This window comes from Eleutherodactylus coqui, chromosome 10 (genome assembly GCF_035609145.1).
Source record: "Eleutherodactylus coqui strain aEleCoq1 chromosome 10, aEleCoq1.hap1, whole genome shotgun sequence".
NCBI classification, from domain to species: Eukaryota; Metazoa; Chordata; class Amphibia; order Anura; family Eleutherodactylidae; genus Eleutherodactylus; species Eleutherodactylus coqui.
Genome location: NC_089846.1, coordinates 132,122,781 through 132,145,456, shown reverse-complemented (window position 1 = coordinate 132,145,456; position 22,676 = coordinate 132,122,781). Strand labels below are relative to the sequence as shown.

The 22,676-nt window shown below is 43.5% G+C and overlaps 1 protein-coding gene across 1 annotated transcript in view; it reads left to right on the top strand.

Annotated features, from left to right (window-relative positions):
* DOCK11 (dedicator of cytokinesis 11) overlaps positions 1-11,288 on the top strand; it is a 240,901-nt gene extending 229,613 nt beyond the window's left edge. Inside the window, exon 54 of the mRNA XM_066581860.1 lies at positions 7,662-11,288. Within this exon, the coding sequence (XP_066437957.1) occupies positions 7,662-7,745 (84 nt within the window). The 3' untranslated portion in view covers positions 7,746-11,288. The remainder of the gene's footprint in view (positions 1-7,661) is intronic.
* The last annotated feature ends 11,388 nt before the right edge of the window (positions 11,289-22,676 follow it).

The window sequence follows — 22,676 nt, the reverse complement described above, 5'->3', positions numbered from 1 at the left end:
TTGAGACCAATGAAGAATGGAAGCATAGGCTGCTATGTAACCTGTCATTATAGCAACTGAGCTGTATTTACATAAAAGCCCAATCCCCTGTAACGGGTTAGTATAATCATTTACATTTCCCTAGCACTGCCAGAATCCCGGTTTCCTCTGTTATGGTTTGATCATTTATGAGACGATTCCATGTGTAACACTTAAATTTTGCTACCATTAAATCCAGAAGTTACAGATCTAAGTTTTAAAGGGGTTGTCCCGCGCCGAAACGTTTTTTTTTTTTTTTCAATAGCCCCCCGTTCGGCGCGAGACAAACCCGATGCAGGGGTTTAAAAAAAAACGGATAGTACTTACCCGAATCCCCGCGCTCCGGTGACTTCTTACTTACCTTGTGAAGATGGCCGCCAGGATCTTCACCCTCGGTGGACCGCAGGTCTTCTGTGCGGTCCATTGCCGATTCCAGCCTCCTGATTGGCTGGAATCGGCACACGTGACGGGGCGGAGCTACGAGGAGCCGCTCTCCGGCACGAGCGGCCCCATTCAGAAGGGAGAAGACCGGACTGCGCAAGCGCGTCTAATCGGGCGATTAGACGCTGAAGATTAGACGGCACCATGGAGACGGGGACGCCAGCAACGGAACAGGTAAGTGAATAACTTCTGTATGGCTCATAATTAATGCACAATGTACATTACAAAGTACATTAATATGGCCATACAGAAGTGTATAACCCCACTTGCTTTCGCGGGACAACCCCTTTAATTAAAGGAGATGTCCCGCGCCGAAACGGGTTTTTTTTTTTTTTAAACCCCCCCCCCGTTCGGCGCGAGACAACTCCGATGCAGGGGTTAAAAAAACCACCCGCACAGCGCTTACCTGAATCCCGGCGGTCCGGCGTCTTCATACTCACCTGCTGAAGATGGCCGCCGGGATCCTCTGTCTTCATGGACCGCAGGGCTTCTGTGCGGTCCATTGCCGATTCCAGCCTCCTGATTGGCTGGAATCGGCACGTGACGGGGCGGAGCTACACGGAGCCCCATAGAGAAGAGGAGAAGACCCGGACTGCGCAAGCGCGGCTAATTTGGCCATCGGAGGGCGAAAATTAGTCGGCACCATGGAGACGAGGATGCCAGCAACGGAGCAGGTAAGTATAAAACTTTTTATAACTTCTGTATGGCTCATAATTAATGCACAATGTATATTACAAAGTGCATTAATATGGCCATACAGAAGTGTATAGACCCACTTGCTGCCTCGGGACAACCCCTTTAAGTCTTCCCTGAAAGAGCAATGTCTGAATGCAAGGAGTTTACAATATATTAGCCTGCAAACACCATCTTGTTTACTTCTTATTTATCATTGGGTCCAGAAATATTTGGACAGTGTGTTGTGGTCCATTTACATGGGACAATTATCGCTTAAAATTCAAGCGCTGATAACCTTAGTGGTGACGTCAGCGCTCTTGCAGTCGTTTACCCGACCGTTGATCCATGTAAAAGGGCCATTACTGTGTGCCATCCACAACAGGCAGTGGAACCAGAGTGGCATTTTTACTTCAGCCTGGTCCATGTGATCATACCTTTGGTACGGTTGAAAGCCTCTGTCCTGTCGCTGCAGAAGGTCCTTTGGTGTTATCTGTTCGGAATTCCATAAGCGGCCCTTCCTCGCTTTCCCGCTTCAATATCCCCTATGGTGAATGGACTGATTGGCCAGTCAGGGGACACACCTCCCTTTCGACCAATCATCCATTACTGGTGTGTGTGTTTATTCCTGCCACACCCTCTCATGGGTACGGGCCATTTTTACTTTTAGTTGTGTGGACTCTATTGGTTGCACTCCATTAGATGGGTAATGTCTGATGCCTTAGTTTCCTGTCTGTCCGTATGGTTGTTGGTGTGTACGTGCATGCTGGCTTGCTGGAACCCTATCAGTTTTGTGAGACTGTCCGTATGAGTTGTTGCATGCTGGTGTGTAGTCATGTCCTGTGTGTCCCCCCTCTCTATCTGAAGATGGTCTGGACACCTGATTTCCCTTGTCCATATGGTCTGCGGCCCCTGCTCCCTTATCCTTGTCAGGTGTGGTCCTGGACATCTGATGCTCCGATTCCATCAGATGTGTGATGTCTGACAACATAATCCCTACCCCATTAGATGGGTGTTGTCTGGTGGTTTAGCCCTCAACCCATCCGTATGGTTGTCGGATGCTTGAATCCTTTCTGTCCATTGCTGTGAGTGTCTGAATTCTGTATTGTTTATGGTGTTTGGTGTGGCGGGTCTCCTGTCTGATCTGTACCTATACTTTTGCCTAGTTATGTTAGCTTTACAATCTGATATATATATATATATATATATATATATATATATATATATCCTTCCCTGTATTCCTTTTAGGGACAGGCTATAGCCCCTAGATACATGACATGGGGCAATCTTTATCAATATGATAACCTTGCTTTTAGGCAGGGACGGCTAAAGCCATGTTTTTAGGGATAGTGATCCCATTCATTTAGTGGTCCATTATGGATATTTTAATACGTTTTGGTGTTACATATTTATTTTGGTGCATTAAGGACAACAGTCGCATCTCTGTGTGACGTGTTGGTTCCATTCGTGCAGGCCAGGTGAATAAGCCTGAATATAACAGTGATAATTTCCATAATTTCACCTCTGTAAACCACCACAATGGATATGAATCCAAGCCATCAAATGTGATTGAAGTATCGACTCTTAGCTTTAATATTGCATTAACGGTTTATCAATTACAGCCATTTTTTACACATCACAGGCTAAAAAGTAATTGGATAAACTAACAGAACTATAAATATAAGGAATATTATGAATATCTGGATGAAAATACTTCTCAGTCATTGACTGCATGAAGTCTAGAATACATGGACAGGCCCAAATATTGTTTCCTCTTATTTTCGGGTCTTTCTCCTTTCAGTTTTGTCTTCAGTAAGTGAAAAGCCCAATCAGATTGAGGTCAAATGACTTACTCCGCCATTGAAGAGTATTCAATTTCTTTGCCTTAAGAAGCTCTTGAGATGTTTCTGTAGTATATTTTTGGTCATTATCATCTGTACTGAGAAGCCCTCCCCTATCAGTTTTTAGCATTTGACTGAATATAAGCAGAATCTATACATTTCAGCTTTCATATACAATATACACAGCCTAAGGCTGATTGACCGGCTGGGATGCTCATCTACCAGCCAACTAATCAGTCCATAAACCAGCAAAATAGTGTCTTCTTTGGCATCCAGCGCCGAAATGACAGTGAGCATGTACAGGCGTGTGGATCACAAGGACAAGGTTGGATGCTGTGACGTCACCCTGGTCCCAATCCTCATCGGCTAGCGAGTTGTGACAGGGGGATTCTGTGCCCCCCTTAGGCACCAGGGCCTGAGTGCAATTAGTACTGGTCCACCCCCTATAGCTACACCCTTGTTACTAGTGGTTTCCTTCTTTTTCAAAATGTAGCAAATCAGACTAAAACTCCATTTACACGGCACGACTAATGGGTAAACGATGCCCGACACTCGTCCCCACATGTACTCTCTCCCGTGCTGTTGCACAAGAGCGAGTATCATTGGCTCACAGCCTGGCAACTGGAGGAGATTTCTCTCCTCGCCTTCCCCCGCCCCTCTCCATTCACTTAACACAGCAGCCGTTCAGTACAGAACGGCCGCTGTTTACACTGAACAATTATCGTTCATCTTTTAGGCTGCATAAAATCCTGAACGATGATCGTTCAGTGTAAAGATCAGCAGTTCAGTACTGAACAGCCGCTGTGTTAAGTGAATGGAGAGGGGCAAGTGAGAGCGAGGAGTGAAATCTCCCCCAGCCATCCCGGCCCCCTGCTGGTCGCTCTATCAGAGAGCCAGCGATACTCACTCCTGTGCAGAAGCACGGGAGCGAGTAGACACAGGGACAAGTGTCGGGCATCATTTGCCCGACAGTCGTTATGTGTAAATGGGGCTTAAGAAGCTGCTTATCAGTCAATTGTCCAGTAAAGGTAGATTTAAGCCCCATTTAGACGGGATGAATGCCCGACACTCGTCCCTGCACATGCTACCTCACGTTATGCTGCATAAACAATGGACAGTGAGCTGATCGCTCATAGCTCAGTGTAAATAGCGGCCGTTCAGTAGTGAACGGCCGTTAAGTTAAGTCAATCGAGAGGGGTGGGGGGGAGCGTGAGGAGACAAAACTCCTGCAGCCTCCCCACCCCCATGCTGACTGCTCGGTGAGCGAGCCAGCAGTACTAGCTCCTGTGTGACGTCACAGGAGCGAGAACATCCGGGGACGATTGTCGGGCATTGTTTTCTTGACACTCATCCCATCTAAATGGACACTTAGACAGAAGATTATCATTCACAAACGTCCAATAGAGCTGGCTCATGCACTTCTCGTGCAGTTTAATTACTAATCGTTCAATCTTTCACATAGGAATGTGAAACATTGATCGAGAACTGAATAAGAATTGCACGATTCTCAACCAGCTTGGTAATGCGCTCGGGTGAACAAGAATCTGGCACTTCTTGTTGTGTCTAAAAGCAGCTTTAATTTTGAGCCTGTTTAAATAGATGAATTAGGTAGAAATGGTTAATGCAACATTTTTACCGCTTGAATTAAAGTCTACAGTTCCATCGCATGTTGATTGTTCTATTTCACATCCAGTGTGATGGTGTACTAAAGGCTAAAGTATGAAAATTGTATCACGGCCCAAATACTTCTGACCCAACTATATACATTTTTAGCCAAATATTCATATGCTCCATTAGCTGTCACTAGAATCATGGTCTATTCATTGCCATTGATTGCGACAGCAAGCCGGTCATGAGAAGACAATGTATCCAAAGCAAAGAGCTCAGCAGACCTGTTTTATTTCCTAGATTGAATATCTAAATCATTAGGCAGGCCTGTTTATTGTAGAGCGCTAAAGGAAGAAGCAGCCCCTGTATCCGCAGTCAGTATATAATGCTTAACGGGACACAATATAACGACCTGACTGCAACAGCATTGGAAATTAAAGTTGTCTGAGGCAGTTTACTCTAAACGATAATCGTTTCAATGAGTGAATGGCGTCAGAGTCAGCTCATATGCGTCAGTCAATAGCCTGACGAAGGGGGCGAGATATCCCCGAAAGCTCGCTATAACATCATGTATTTTTGTTAGCCATTAAAAGGTATCATATCTACAAGGTGACTTGGTTTCTCTCACTGAGAACAATCACAAAGTCAGCTCATTCGCTTGCACAGCTTGTTTAGACAAGCAGATACATTTGCTGTATTAGCGAATGAGAATGACTGAAAAAGCGCTATTTAACCCCTTAGTGATGAAGCCTGTTTGCATCTCAATGACCAACTACGGTAATTTTTCTTTTTTCATCGGTGCATTCCAGGAGCCATAACTTTTTCATTCTTCCATTGAACTAGCCATATGAGGGCTTGGTTTTTGAGGAACAAGTTGTATTTTTTTAAAGGCATCATGTTTAAATACATACAATCTACTGTATAGCTTTTTTTTATTTTTTAAGGAGATGTGGGGGGGGGGGGGATTCTGCCTTTTGTTCTTTAGATTTCATTTTTATGGCTTTCAGTTTATAAAGTTTATAAAGTTTGTTTATGTTTTGCTATTTTTGTACATTCATTTGGCGAGAGATGCCTGTGATTGGCAGAGCACCTCAGCCAATCACATTCAGCTCTTTCAGCAGGCAGGGATTTTAAATCCCCACCTGCTGATAGATCAGCACCACAGTGCAGGGGACAGCAGGAGAAGACACAGCTGAGCCCCAGCAGCTGAAGCAAGGTGAGTATCTATTTTTTTTTGCTTATTAAAACCACTTTTACTTGATTTTCAGGGAAGGGCTTATATTTAAAGCCCTTCCGTGAAATCAATTGCCGGCAGCAGAATCCTCTACCGCAGCTGACATGTGTGACAGATGCGGTAGAGAATTGAAGAATTCCTCTGCTGCATCTGTCACAGATATAGCAGCATGGTATTCTTTTAACTAGCAGGGATGAAGGAAACATCTTCATCTCCGCGGGGGTCATGGCAGCGGTGGAGAAGTAAATATATATATATATTTTTTTTTTTTTTACACTAAAATTTTTCTTTTTCTGGGAAGCCTTTCCCTGCAAAAGAATGCAGGAGTACCGGCAGAGCATTGTTTTTTTAATGGAGCCACCGGCAGCAGCCGCGTCTCCATGGAAAACAATGCACAGACCTGCATTCACGCGAGTTTTTGCACGTACATGGGTGTGCACCTATGTATGCACAAAAACACGCTCGGGTGAAGCCACCCTAAGCCTGCGGTGCTGCAAAAAGGCACATTGTCACATTAAGGCTCCATTCACATGAGCGTATGCAATTTTAATCCATGAAATAAGCAGTGTTTTCATTGCGTGTTTTTAGCGCGTTTGCATTTTTTATGACCATACTTTATCCATATTCACATCTTTTTACACCTTTGCAAAAAAAAACAAAAAAAACAAGAGGCTCCAATTGAGGTCACTTTTTTTCCACTGTCCTCTGGTCCATGATGCATACCAAAATAGGACATGCTGCGTCAGAATACACCAATTAAATTCAGTGGGTCCATATTCAGTCAGTAAACAATATGAGCTGAATGCAGACTTGGGCCCCTGGTATCCGTCAATAATCACCGTAAAGAAGGCTTCAGATTAGGCTTCATTTTTGTGGTCCCTTTAAATGCTATTTCCACTTTTGTAAGCAAATTTTCTTTATTGCCCCGATCCATGAAGAACAAATACTTCCCTATTGTTTTGTATTTACAGCTCCTATACAGAGATAGGAGTCTCCATAATAACAGAATGCAAACACACCCTGTGTAGTCTGATCCTGCAGTCATACTCTCTTCCATCTGTCCTCTCATTTCTCCTGATATACATTTGGAATGATTCTTTATTTCCCTGATTCTCAAGTTTTAAGGCTTTTTTTGCAAATAAAGCTTAAAGGCAAAGACCATCTTGACATCCCAAGATTTTTTGAAATTCTTTTATTGAAGTCTTCACTAAAAATCTTCTATTGTGTTGTGTCTACAGCTCCTCTGTAGAGCTATGTGTCTCCGCGGTTACAGACTACAAACAGACTCTTTGTAGTCTGATTCTGTAATCATTGCCATCCATCCATCACCTATGGTTTGCTATGCTGCAAAATGCTTGTTAGCAAGAAGTAGTGAAGAGGATTTACCTGCAGGATCAGACTTTGCTAGATTGTTTGTAGTTTGCTACCATGAAGACACATAGACTTTCATCAGAACTGTAGACACAAAATGTGAATATATTGGTAAACACAACCTTTTGCAAGGTTGCATCACTTTTAATTCCTTGGGACAATAACTAAAATCTCGTTGTGAAGATTTACATAGTTTTTGGGCTCAGCTTTGTATGAAGGTAGTATTTGGTGAGGGTTCTGGTGCCGAGACCTTTAATGATCGCTCGACAGGGCTGCTGCATCCCTTCACCTCCTCTCTGGTTATTCTAGTCTATGTAACACAACAGGGAAAGTAATGTATCTCTTTTCTCTTTAAATGCTGCCTCTGGAAAGCTTTGAAGGTAAAGTCAGTGGGTGAGAAAAAAAACATCCTTTTCTATTGGTTAGCTGTAAACACGTGACACCATATTAACTGTGGGATATGCTTTTCCTTGCAGATATATCAGGAAGATAACATGCAGCCTTCATGGATGCAGAATTCCTTGCACGTCTTCTGCGCCATCAGTGGGACTGTAGCTTGAGCAAGCTACTTCCAGCAGCCAGAGAAGATGGACGAGCCTCCCATTCATCTATCTCAGGAACAATCTGGCATGGACTTCTAAACTAATGTGGATTTTCTTATTTCAGTCCGAGAAAGTTCTGAGAATTTTAAGTAGAACTTGTCCAGGAACCACTATATAGAGTATAATTGCTAGAGCCAAGAGTTCAGAATGGCAGTGGTGTTACATTGTATGCATTTTGATTGCACAGTTCTGTATAAGCTTATTTAAAGTTGTACATATGGATATAGCAGATCTGGATTTGTCTGCACTGCTTATTGTGCCACCATGTTTTTGGGCTGACCTGTCATTTTCCAAGCCTGTAGGTACATCTAAGGGGTTTACTTAATTAGCACAGTGCATAGAAGTGACGTATCCACCTCTGTTACATCTCTACAAAGTATGCCTTATTTTTTATAGTTATTTAATTAAAAGTGCAAATTTGAACAGAAGGAACACTTTTGTGAACAGAGCCTATGATTTCTTGTGTCTCTGTAAGGCTTGGTTTACACAGGATGGTAATCTCACGGAACGTTTGCAAATTCTGTGGGATTTCCGTAGCGGAATGGCTGCTTCAAATCTTGCACCATGTGGCGCAGGCTTGAAACGACTTTTCAGTCCGCAGCGGAAACAGCACCAAAATTGACATGTTGCGGATTGTAATTATGCGCTGCATGTCAGTTTCCGCACGGCTTGTCCACAGAGGACTGTCGGCAGTATATGAACAAGATTTTTGCAAATCTTGTCCACTTTGCTACTTAGTCGCAGCTTTAAAAATGCAAAGGAATTTCTGTGCGGAGGGTCCGCACGGAAATGACGCAGCAGTTCCGCCCCATGTGAACGCAGCCTAAGAGTACGCTCACCTGTTGCGCTGTGCTTAGAACCAGTGTTCGTTTGGAGGAATTTGCTGTCTGCAGACATTGGTGCACTCATAATAATGTGCTTATTTCTGAAAATACTGTGTATGCAACATGCAAGTGCCTGAATGACTTTGAAACCAATTATTTGCAGTGGAAACTCTCCAAATATGGTCATTTCATTTTTGTGTTTTCGAGATTGTTTTTATAATAGTATTTATTTTACAACCAAGGGAGGACGTCACAGCATAATGTACAAGCCGCTTACGTGAGGGGGCTGAAAATAAGAGCTGGATACTTGGTATTACAACATATGATTGAGAAGTGTTACTCTGCACAGACATCCTGACTTATACTGCCTGGAAATAAAATCGTTTTGTTCTTATTTATTAGCTGATTAACCTGGAAGATTACTTATGTATCATTCATCTATCATTAGACAGATTACCTCTTAAAGGGACGTGCCACAGGCATTCATAGAACACCAAAGATAAAATCCCTGCAGCATGCAATATCCTCTTGTGTCAAAGATTGCTTGCTGTCCTAGTCCTGTATTCAAAGGGACTTCATCACCAAAAGTTTTTTAGTATCCATTGAAACCAGATACCGAAACATTTCCATTTTTCTAATCTGTTTCTATTTACTGATTGTAGATTTTTTTTAAATGTGTTGGCTGTACATCACTCCGGGGGCGGCCATCTTTCCTGAGGTACATGTAACAGCATTAAGAGAATTTAGAGATATGCTTTACAGCGGCTTCATAGGCCATTCACAGAATGGACAGAAGACTCATTGACTTGTATGGGAGACTGTTCTAGTCCTGCTGTGTGACTTGCGCAGAGGTTATTTTGCAGGGAAGACGAGTAGATAATCACAGCTTATACCACTTGTGAATGTTGGATCCTCTGTTATCTACATATAGGGGTTACCCATTTTTCCCCCGAATGGGCTAATTGGCTTCTGCCTTTTGGGGTTTTTTGCCTTCCTCTGGATCAACAAGAGGGTTGAAACAGGTTGAACTACATGGAGATTGTCTTCATTCAGCCTAACATACTATGTTACTATGTACCAGTGTAATCCTGCCTGTGATGTTAGTGAGATGACTACTGCAAAGCTTTCTCTACAGATCAGGAAGTGACAGACTAATATAAGACCGGCTTCACACGAGCGTAAGTGTATTTATGCGTACCTGAGCGCTACATTTTTGGGAGATGAACAATGCTTTTTCGTGTATTTTACTGTACTTTTTGCACCTGCAGGCACCTTGATTTGCGTGCGGCAAGCAAAGATGCACCAATTGAAATGGCTAATTAGTTCCCGATGTATTCTTTTTCCAGTGGAATAATTCAATGTTTCACACATCTCCTTGCGTCTTGCGTTGCGCATTTCCCATTCACTTCGATGGGGACCTTTTGGAGCGCAAATATGCAGAAAAATAGAGCATGTTCTATTCTTTTTCTTGCACGATCGAAATGCACACACAAGATACGAAAATGTGAACATACCCATTGAAATGAATGGATTCTATTCTCTGCGTATTGTATGTGCAAATACACCCGTGTGAAGCCGGCCTACGGCTCTGTGGTCAGTATGAAAAATGCAGGATGTTAGGATTTTTTTTAAAATACAGATTGTGATGGAAAATTTAAAAAAAAAAAAAAAAATCACCCCAAATTCTTACAAAATATGTTTAACACAAAATATGATTTTTATATTTGATGATTTTCTGATGACGCATTCCCTTTAACGGGGTTTTCCAACATTTTTTTTAAAATTTGGCAAAGAGCTTATAACTGTGTAAAAGAAAGAGAAAAACATTCATCTTTTAAATATCTCACCAGCCCCAGAACGTCCTCCAGCGGTCACGTGCTAGTCATCATTCATACTGTGTGACAAGTGTAGGCAATCACTGGCCTCAGCATTCATTAGTGCATTAGCAGCAGTGGTCATATGAATGATGAGTGTGATGTCATTACTGAGTGAGCTTCTTGGACCGCAGCAGCAGCACACTTCAAGGATAACTAATGTTTTTTTTCATTATTTTATGCTTTTTGCTGAAATTTGCAAAGTCCAAAGTAACCCCTTTAAATATTCTAACCAAGGTGGTGTGGCTTGTTGGGGCTTATCTTGGTGATTCTGATTGGCCAAGTTAGTGAAGATCATTTCACCTGTTTGGTGAGTAGTTGGCAGCCGTGTACACTGAGAGGTGTTCTATGTTTACTGTGGAAAGTTGACCATAGATGGAAAACTTAATTTTACAGGAAATATTGTCTGTAGGTTGCGTCACACGCAATCATCATAACAAGGAAGAGAGACGTCATGTATGAGCATGAATGATACGTGTTCCGTCCAGCGTGGATAAAAGTATTATCGTGATTCATGGTAAAATCGTTCTAAATGTCTACGATCAGCTTAATATCTGTCTCATGATAGATGGAACTTAATTTTGGGGGACAATAGAAAAAGTGAGTGGTGGTAATCTCCGACGGTTGTCCTCATCAGTATTCTATATAGAACGTTGTTTTTGTGCTACAGAACTGAAATTCTGTCCAAAAAGTTCAGCTCAAATGTACTTTTTTTAAAATTTTTGTTTTATGTAAAACAATATTGATATGTATGAAATGTGGTCAGTATTGTTTTTTTTTAATAAAATCTAATGAAAATCCTTGGAATGAGTCTTCTTGAGCTTTGAAACGCTGGCGATTGTCTGGTACTTTCCTTATAGTGTATCATCAAGAAAAGAGAGGATGGGGGTTTCCATACAGCACACGAACATACCTCATACAAGAGGGAGGCTTCTACATAGGGTGGAGGATGCATGCTCAAAACCAGGATCTGGATCCTGATCCATATAGATACCAACTGTCCAAGTATATAGGAGCAGCAGCCAGGGGTACAATGTTACTCACATCCTTAGATGCAGATGAATCCTTATTGTGCCCATGTACAGCAACAACGTTTCGACCGCTGCCCGCTGTCTTTGTCAAGTCAACGCACATACAAATGCTGACCACATGATATACAAAAACCATACAAACACTACACCCAATCACCACCCCACGTACATATTAAAATCAGTATGCATCCAGAACAATGATTATGGTTGTTTGCCCTGGGTATCGGATGCAGGTGCCAGTAATCCTAGACACCTGTAATCTGTTAGTCATCTGTAATCACAAGTCCACATGGTGTCAGCGTCCCCTATGATCTGAAGGCGCATGCGCCAACCTGGCCGATAATCTCGCCTTATCCAGTACTGTCACGTTAACGTACCATGCACGGCGGGGAGGGGGGAGTGAGAGAAATCCCCCCTCCTTCCCCACGCCGCCCCCCCTACCCTCCACATGGTGCTCAGACGAGTAGTCAGTTACTAGAAAAAAACGAAGCTCGCTCGAGCATCAGCCTTAAACGAGCATGCTCGCTCATCTCTAATAGTCAACTGCACTTGCCAAATACAGTATATGCCAAACTGACATGGCTTTGCCATATATCTAGCTAATAGATGTGTTTGTCAGCAGATGAAAACTGCACCTTGTTGTCACCACCTGATTTTGTGCAAATTAGGGTGTCTCCTAGCATTGCTTATCATCCAAATGCATAAGAAATTAAAGCACAGACTCGAACTCTGCTGCAGAATAGATTATCTTTATGTAATAGGCTCAAATCATACGGACCTTCACTATTGGTATATGTATCCACGTAAACATACCGGTAATAGGGGGATTTTATTAAGACCAGCATTTTAAAGGCCTACAGATATTAGGTGCATCCTGGCACCTCTATGCGCCTATACTAAAATGTACGCAAGATCCGACCTGGCGTACATTTCTGATATAATTTACACCAGGTTCTGGCATAGATTCTACATAAATGTATCGGTTTGGAGTGGCGATACTCCTTCTTGTCGAACGCTGCACACTTTTTACAAAAGTGGCGAGGATACCACAAAAAGTCACAAATTTTTGTGCAAATCCATACTTACACTAAAATTTGCAACTTTTTTTTTTATGCCAAAAACTGGTGCAAAAGCTTTTCTGAATGTTACCCGATGCCCACACCGTCGTATATGGTGTAGATGGTATATTATGACAAATTGTCAGCTGTCAGTATGAACTTTAAGTATAAGGCTGGTTTCAAATCTGCGGAAGGGATTCTGCTTTCCTGCTCCGTTCGTGGAGCAGAAAATGGAAACCCCTGCGGCTGAACGGTTCAATTTCCGGACGGAACCGAACAGCGCCGGATGGACCCCATTGACTATAATGCGGTCCGCCCGTTTCCCGCCCAGCTGCTCTGTTTTCGTACAGAAAAAAAAAGCAGTGCACGCAGACGGATCTGCGACAGAACCTACGGCTAAATAAGCAAATAGGTGCAGCAGCACTCCACTGGAATGCACCATTAGGTGCGAGGTGCGGGTCTGGTGTGCAAAGCTCAGCAAGTCCTGACCACGAGGACTAACAACATCATCCAAATTTGACAAAGACTCCAGAAAGGAGTTGAAGTGTTCCTGCTCTGCCCTTTATGGATCAATAAAGAAATACTATCTGGGATCACTGGTTGTGCCTTTCAATTCACTTTCTATTTGGCTAGAGGTTACGGCGCAGATGTGAAACCCGCCTAATATATTCCCCATATCAGTATAAAGTCAATAACAGCCAGCATTGTTTGTACTACCAAACGGACATTCAGGTGGTGATCCTCAGCAGTCAGGAAGGCACATATCTACAGAAGTGTATGGCACACGAGTCACGAACATCGGAAGCATTTCTCAACATATTTGTTAATGTAGAGCCCAGAGATGACGTGAACCTGTAATGTTCCTGCTTTTTGTGGTTTCGCTAGTGTTGGTGAGTCACTGCACCATCCTATGTGATATCTAGGGTATATACACATGTTGTGCTGATAACATAGATCAACATCAATACATGCACAGAAAGTGTAATACTTTTCAGGTCGCTTCATATGTTTAAATCATCTGCATAAAAATCAACCCATTTGTCATTCATAATTATATTAAAAAAGTATTTAAAAACTGTATACAGTATTAGGGTGCCCACCCACTAGCGTTTTTTTACTGCGAAATTCGCAGCGTTTTTTTTTTTCTGCAGGGGTCTTCGGGCTATGGGACATGCAAAGCTAAAATCGCGATCGCGCAAAATCGCGATATCGTGGTAAATCATGATTTTTTTATAAATTCTTTATTTTCACTTTTCACTTTTTAATACAGAACATGTGCAATATTATTCTGAGACTTTAAACACATACAATAACTATTCTGCAGGGCCACATGGCTACGAAATATCTCACTACTCCTCCTCCAACGCTGAGACACTGTCTTAAGGACCCTTCCTTAAAGTCATATGACCCTTGTCCTGCTTGGATAGATTTAGAACTATTTCCCGACTATCATAAAAGAACATCTTAAGAGAGAGAAAGAGAAAAATGAAACTACGACGTAAAACAAGCGACAGAACAGACAAACGGGGGGGGGGGGGGGGTTGCGGGGATTTGTAGGGGGGGTGGTAGGGACACGTATGGGGGTGGTAGGGAGGGGGCATGCGGGGGGGGGGGGGGGAGTTGAAGACCTCTAGTGTCCGGGGTCCAAAAGCCTCTGATATTCCGGCGAGTTTTGGTACTCCAGCCAGTGGTACCAGGTCTTTAAGAATTTTCCTTGGGTGCCTTTGAGTGCTGTCGTGAGGTCCTCCATCTCCTTTATCCCCTGAATTAGGTTGAGCCACATCTGGATCGAAGGTGGTGTTGTCTGACGCCAGAGTTTTGGTATACAGGCCCGGGCTGCATTGACTAGATGACGCACCACTGAGCGTTTGTATACTACGAGTGGAATCTCGTTGTGGTGAAGGAGGAAAAAGGCCGGTGTTTTGGGGACTGGATATTGCGTAAATTTCGATGAGATCTGCTGTACCCTCTCCCAAAAGCCCGCCAGCACTGGACAGTCCCAAAAAATGTGGAGGAGGGTCCCAAGGGCGGCATTGCATCTCCAACACTGGGGGGAGACTGCTGGGAACAGTTTGTTTAGTTGCGCCGGTACCCTGTACCAACGCGAAAGTACTTTGTATCCCGCTTCCTGTGGGTAAATCGTGATTTTGCGCGATCGCGACTTTTACATTACAAGTCCCATAGACCCCCTGCAGAAAAAAAAACCTGCGAATTTCGCAGTGAAAAAAAACGCCAGTGGGCGATAAAGTCGTGCGATGCAAGAGTGAGTGAAAAGACAGAATTATGAAACCAATGATTTTCAATGGTTTCTTTCTAGAGATGAGTGAACGTACTCGTTAAGGGCGATTTCGCAATCGAGCATCGCTATTTTCGAGTACCTGGCTACTCGGGTGAAAAGATTCGGGGGGTGGGGGATGGTGTGGTGGAGCGGGGGGTAGCAGTGGGGAACAGGGGGGAGCTCTCTATCTCTCTCTCCCCCCACTCCCCTCTGCAACCCCCCACTCACCCCCAGCGCCCCCCGAATCTTTTCACCCGAGTAGCCAGGTACTCGAAAATAGCGATGCTCGATTGCGAAATCGCCCTTAACGAGTACGTACGTTCGCTCATCTCTATTTCTTTCACATTTGCGATATTTTCACTCATACAAAAAATAAATAAATCGCAGCCCGCCCTATCTTTCTGCGTTTTGTATCTCCCATGATTCCCTATGGAGCCTCCTTTTTAATCGCATCACAAAGCATGAACTTGCGTTTTTCATGCAATGCGTTTTAAACACTACAAAGTCCTATTGACTTTTGCGATAAAAATCACGGCAAAATCGTGTGAATAAAACGCACAAGAAATTTGCAAGTGGCAGTGATGTTTTTGCGAGAAAAAGTAGTGCTGGTGCTCAAAGATCTCGGGAGAAAAAGTTGTGATTTTACCACGATTTTCTCACGGCGATATTGCGATCACCAGTGTAAAGGAGCCCTTAGGGTGGTTTCACACGGGCAGGAAATTCGTGCGATTTTCACCTGATATGATAGACAGTGAAAAAGCAGATTAGGAAACCAATGATTTACCATAATTTCCTTCCAATCTGCGATGGGCGGTGTGGATCGATTTTAAAAGTTCCTCGGAGTTTCCTAAGTGGCTAGCGGATGGATTATTGTAAGAGACATATTGATCCTTCCAAAATTCCTGTGACAACACCTCACACTCACTGGCTTATACATACGCCATATTATTCTATCACTCCATGAGAAGAGGAGAGACCATTATTCCCCCCCCCCCCCACCCCCCTACACCCATCCCCTCTCCTCCCCCCCCTTCCCTGACAATAACATTAATAATTGTTCGACAGGTTTCATTTCTTTTATTATTATCTTTTTATTTATTTATTTTTCCTCTGCAATAGATAAATATGGAAATCTCCTCTGTCCCCTGGGAACGTCTATCTGTGTCTCCATTCTAGCCGGCCCGACAGGATACCAGAGGAGATTCTGAGCTAAATTTATTTTTATTGCCTATATCAATGTTCCTTCAAATATTTCTAGTCATTCAGCAAATATATACCTGCCAAACATAAGAGGAAAAGATTATACGATCCCAGGGAAATTTTCTTGTTGTTTATTTTTTTATTTATTTATTTTTTATTTGTCTGTTTTTGTTCTACTGCACCTATCCCTGTAATGCAATCATTTTGGTGTTTTTTATTATAAGCATGTATTGTTATTATAGAAAAGTTAATTAACAAATTTTGAAAGAGGGGGCCGCGGGGGTGAGCGGCAGGCGGCGGGGGGAGAGAAAGAGATCTCTCTCACTCTCTTTCCCCCCCCCCCCCCCCCCCCCGCTACCGCCAGTGTCTCACCTCCGCCCCGGAACACTCTCGGACCGGTAAGCAGTTACTCGAGAAGAGCGATGCTCGCTCGAGCAACTGCTTTATCCGAGCGTATTCGCTCATCTCTAAAAAAAAACCATCAAAAATAATTTTGGCAGGCCAGCAAAAAAATATGGCCATAAAACCACCACATGGGTAAGATCGCAAAAAAGTGTCTAGTCCTTTAGGACCGAAATACACTAGTCTTTAAGGGGTTTAATGTGGATTTGGTCTCTGTGGTTTTCCAGAATTAGGCCGCCTGCAGACGGGCGGAAATCCCGCGGCGGTATTTCCCGCGGGATTTCCGCCACTAAAAGTCTGCATAGGAGTGCATTACAATACGCACTCCTATGCAGACGGCCACGGTTTGGCCACGCGAAATCTCGCGCGGCAAACAAACCGCGGCATGTCCTATTTTTGTGAGGGTCTCGCACTCACCCGGCCGCCGGCTCCGGTCTGCGCATGCGCCGGCTGCGCGGCAGCCGGCTCATGAAAGAGCCATGGCCGCCAGGCGCGGGTGAGTACGCGCTCGTCTCTGCAGGCTCTCGGGTCCCACAGCGAGAATTCTCGCCACCGGATCCGACCCGCTCGTCTGCAGGCGGCCTTACACTATATGTGAAGGCGTCTTTACAGCAGCAACTAGACAGTATTTGTAATGAATGAGATTTTATGAAATCGCATTTACAGGATGCCGCTGAAAACTGTGTGGTCTGTAGGGAATACATGGTGAAATGTATATCTGCTACATCATATACCAGTCTCTACCCCAATGCTGTGTGCGCCACATTCCACAACTTGTAAATACATTGACACATCACTTTAATTAGAAAATGCAACATACCCTACTGTACCTGACAGTAACATAGTTCATAAGGCTGAATGAAGACAATGTCCATCTAGTCCAGCCTGATTATCCTCCTGTGTTGTTGATCCAGAGGAAGGCTAAAAAAGCCAAGAGCAGAAGCCAATTAGCCCTTTTGGGGAAAATTCCTTCCCTACTCCCTAATGGCAATCAGACTGCTCCCTGGATCAACCCCTAAGGCCTCATGTCCACGGGGAAAATCAGATCCGCTGCAGATTCTACATGTAGAATCTGCAGCGGGTCCCTCCTGCCCCGCGGACATGAGCGCCGAAAATAAGAATTTAAAAGTATTTACCATCCGGCGCGGGCGGAGAAGATCAGCTGTTCCTCACGGCCGGATCTTCATTTTCGGCCGGCGGATGAATTCCTGACGCCGGCGGCACGTCGCCGGCACGTCGCCGACGTGCCGCGCGCATGCGCCGGGCACATCCGCCGAGCCGAAGCAAGGAAGATGCGGCCGTGAGGAACAGCTGACCTTCCCCGCCCGCGCCGGATGGTAAATACTTTAAATTCCTATTTTAGGTCTCCCGCGGATCCGGACGGCTTCCATAGGCTTCAATAGAAGCCCGCGGGAGCCGTCCCCGCGGGAGACCCGCACGAAAATGGAGCATGGTCCGGATTTTTCCATGCTCCATTTTTTTTTAAATCCCTTTTATTGACGATCCGCGGGTATTTATCTACCCGCGGGTGGTCAATGCATCCCTATGGGATGCGGATCCGCATGCGGGATATCCGCTGCGGATCTTAAATCATATTTTGCCCGTGGACATGAGCCCTAATAGTTCCTGCCTGCCTGTAAACCCGGATTAACAATTAACCTAAGATTTATATCCTGTAATATCCTTCCCCTCCAGAAAGACACCAAGTCCCCTTTTTAAACTATATTTACAGTAATAATAAGATTTTACCGTTGTTCTATTCCCCCCCTGGAGGTGTGATGTGCGCCCCTACTGTAGCTAGACCTCTTCTTATAGTACGGTGATGTTTTCTTTCATCTGGCATAGGTTGTGTAAATTGTTTTAATCATTATAACGTCAATCAGTTCCATAAATCTCAGACAGTGTGGGTAGCTGGAGGTACTTCTCACTGATCGTTTGGCTTTGGGTTTTCCCCAAATGTAAATCATAATTTTCCATGTGTCTAAACTGTAATCATGTTACTCTAGAAGCTACAGTGAAGGCCGCCTGCACACTGCAGACCCGGATCCCACATGCAGTGGATTCCGGCTCTGACCACGGCTGGTGACCTTGCGTACCTGTATTTTCTCTTCTTTTTCTGTACTGTGGATGGTGACGGCGAGCGGCGTGAAGTCCACAGCGAAAATCCGCCCGTGTGCAGGCTGCCTAAAGCAAGGCATAAACGGGACTTTGTAATCTTTTACTTATTTCAAAGAATTACTATTTCTCTACAACACAAGTTCACTATTATGTCTGTTATCGTATCAATCCCTTACAGCTAATTTTTCGTTCCGCTAGGGTACTTTTCCACAGGCTGACTATCGGCCAAAAATCATTCAAAAAAGCAATTTTGATAGATAGTCGTCTTGTGTAAAAGTGGGATCCGACGGTACTGAGCAAGAAATCGTCTTTGTTCCAAAATAACTGAAACAAAGCGTAAACGGGCAGTTATTCAATCTCTGACTGCCTGGTGAATAAAGGTGGGCGGCCGGAAGAGTTCTCCGTGGCACTCATTCTTCATTCACTGAACGAATATGGTCCCTTTTACACTGAATGATAATCATTCAGATTCCTGCGATCATTATTCCCTTTAAATGCCAGCAGGGAATAAACGAAGGACACTAATTTGTTTTTCGCTCAGTTTTTTGCATAGACGTCAAACAATTATTAGCTTGTTTACTGTGAATGGAGACAGGCTGGCGTAAGAGACTTCTGTCCTGCTCCACCTCCATTCACTGAGCGATCATCACTCCTGTGTGAAAGCACTTCAGCGCCCAACAGTCCTTTCATGTAAAAGGACAGTATGGCTCCTCTGTAAAAGCACATCTTCACTGTTAGGACTTTAAAACATAACCTTTAATAAAGCAATTAAAATTTAAAATAGTACTCACAAAGACTGACACACATAATACATAAAGAAAAATATTAATAACTCTGGAAGTATCTCAGAGGATTCTTGAAAATGTAGATGCCATATATCGTGCTTTCTAGGTATAGTGTGATGCCTTAACTGGTATCTATTCGAGGCAATGAATAACCGTTTTAGGGTGATAATACACCCCCACAACGGTAGTATCTACAGTCTTGGGAAACTGATGGTGCCCAAGACTGAGATTATTTGTGCTTTGTATTAGCACCAAGAAGGCTTAATCAATATCTGGTCCTTGGTCCGACGCGTTTCGCTCAACCTGAGCTCCTCAGGGACCTCTAGTGAATATTTAATATGCCTCTCAGGATCTTAACAGCAATTGCATAGTAACCAAATAGTGAGCATTCAGTTGGTCGCAGGTAAACATATATCTTGCAGATCAGATGTTATCTGCAATGAAGTATATAATACCTCTTAATATGGTAAAAAAATTTTTTTAAAGAATCTTTCCAAAAGAATTTTTTCTGAAAAGTTCAGAGTAAGCCATGTATCAGAGTCTCGCGTTGTGCAAGAGACAGTGCTGCATGGACTTTACACACCCATGCCCTGCATCTACCTTGATAGCTTGCTGGCCCCTATATATTTACTAATTCCTATCTACCAGTGGTAATAATGTTACCTAATAGTTTTTAGGTCACACACTGTAGAATTTCTAACTACTATCTCTCTCCGCTAATTAGGTTCTATTAGTGCCTTATTCCTAATGCTTCTCTGATTACAAGATAGCAAAAAGTATCGCACTAAGTAGCAGGTAGATCAGTAAAATAAAAAAGGATAGAGCAACAGCAAGCCAACCACCCTGATGGTGAGTGATTGGTATCAACGAGCAAAGTCCAAGGAGCTCTCTTAAATAGGAGCTAAAGTGCCCGCCTCAGAGAGGGTGTGTGTCTCCAAACTCCAATCAGGGTGCAGAGCTTGATTACTATAGGAAATGTTACCAAGGCAACCTACAATGCTTTCCTACACTGATGGATCAGTCACGACAATCATGATTACTTAGGATATATACAATACATCCCATTTCTCCTCACTTATGCTGTATGAGCCTCGAGTGGCGCACAGTGTAAGCTCTCGCCTACAACCCGAAGGCTGCAAGTTCGATCCCCGCATGACTCGGGTAGCCGGCTCATGGCCAACTCAGCCCTCCATCCCCCCGGGGCCGGCAAAATGAGCACCCAGCCTGGTGGGGTGCAATAAGCAACAATTACCCGAAGGCGCTGCGCAACAAGTTGGCGCTATACAAATACCAAGATTGTTATAGTTAATAATATATAGAATTGGAGCATGTTAAGTGAGGTTTGTATATAAGCGCATGATGATCCACACAAGTAAAACGGTTAGTGTGCCAAATCTATGACAATAGTGTAGATGGTAATGATGCTACCCAAGTTATATTGGGAAAAGAACGGTTCCTTACAAATGGTCTCTTCAAATAAAACAGTTGAATGACAGGTTTTCGTTAAGTCCAGTCGGGTGAATTGAATCAAATCTGTAAATCCAGTTTGCTTCTTTTTGGAGAAGTCGTCTATCGATGTTACCTTTACGGCCAAAGGTGCGAATGGTCTCAATTCCTTGGAATTTCAGTTGAGTCTCGTCTCCCTGATGTTTCTCCCACATGTGATTGGCGACCGGAGTGTTTTCCTTCCTCCGTATTGTACCAATATGCCCTAAAATTCGTCGGCGGAATTGTTGTACCGTCTTTCCGACGTAATTTAATGGACAACTGCAGGTAGCCAAATATACAACGTTCGTACTCCTACAATTGACAAATTCACGGTTTGTGTATATTTTTGATGTTGATACACATTTAAAGGAGGAGCTCTTGAGTATAAATGGGCAAGCCATGCAGTTAGAACATGGATACGTACCGGTGAAGTTATGTCGCCCTAGCCACATCGTGTCTGGAAGTGTTGGTTGGAGATGGCTTTTTACAAGTCTGTCACGTAAATTACGTCCACGTCTGAATGTGAAAGTTGGATATTCTGATAGATATCCCTTAACATCAGGGTCCTCAATAAGAAGATCCCACTGTTGTCCAACAATTTTTCGAATTTCACTGGCACCTGAGTCATATGTGCCTATAATTCTCATTTTTTCTGTGTCTGTTCGTTTACGTGTCTGGAGTAGTTCAGTCCTGTTTTGACTAGACGAGAATTCCTGAGCTTCATTAATAATCATGTCAGGATATCCACGTTCCCTGAATCTGTTGGCTAATTTGGCACTTTCAGATTTGAATTCATCCATATCAGAACAGTTCCGACGAATTCTCAAAAACTGTCCCTTAGGGATGGATTTCTTAAGGGAGTAAGGATGAAAGCTCTCCCATGCCAGTAGGGAGTTGGTAGCTGTTTCTTTCCTAAATAATGTTGTAGATAATGTACCATCCGTTTGTTTCTGAATTTTCAAATCCAGGAAAGAGACAGAGAACTCATCACATACAGTTGTGAATTTGAGATTTAAATCATTATGGTTCAATGAGTCCACAAATTCCTCCAGGGATCTTCGGGAGCCGGACCACAACAAAAAGATGTCATCAATAAAGCGTATCCAAAAAATAATGGATCTGGACCAGAGAGAATTGTGCTCAGCGAAGACGTGGTGTTCCTCCCACCAGCCCAGGTAGAGATTAGCGTAGGATGGGGCACATGGTGTCCCCATCGCTGTCCCCCTGAGCTGGTGGAAGTACTGACCGTTGAAAAGAAAATAGTTATGGGTAAGTATGTAAGATAAGAGTTCCATTACAAAGGAATTGTGTTTGGACAGATATATTCCTCTTTGTTTTAGGAAATAGTCTACAGCTTTCAAACCACCATGATGGGGTATCGAGCTGTACAAGGATTCCACATCAAGTGACACTAATAATGTATCCAGTTCAACACAAATTCCTTCTATTTGTCTAAGAGTGTCCATAGTGTCCTCTATGTGGGAAGGGAGGGATGAGACAAAAGGCCGTAAAATCTGATCTACATATTTACTAATGTTTTGACATAGGTTGTCCACACCTGAGACAATTGGACGGCCGCGTAATGGATTGGTACCCTTGTGAATCTTAGGTAATGTATAAAATGTAGCAATTTTCGGGCATTTAGGAGTCAGGAATTTTAATTCTGATATTCCAATCAGATTATCTGCACGTGCTCTATTCCAGACGGATATCAGTTCTTTCAAGAAGGTATTGGTAGGATCCACTGAGATCACTGAATACGTGTCTGTATCACTCAGTAGATCCATGCACGTTTTAATGTAGTCGTCCCGATCCATGACGACCACATTGC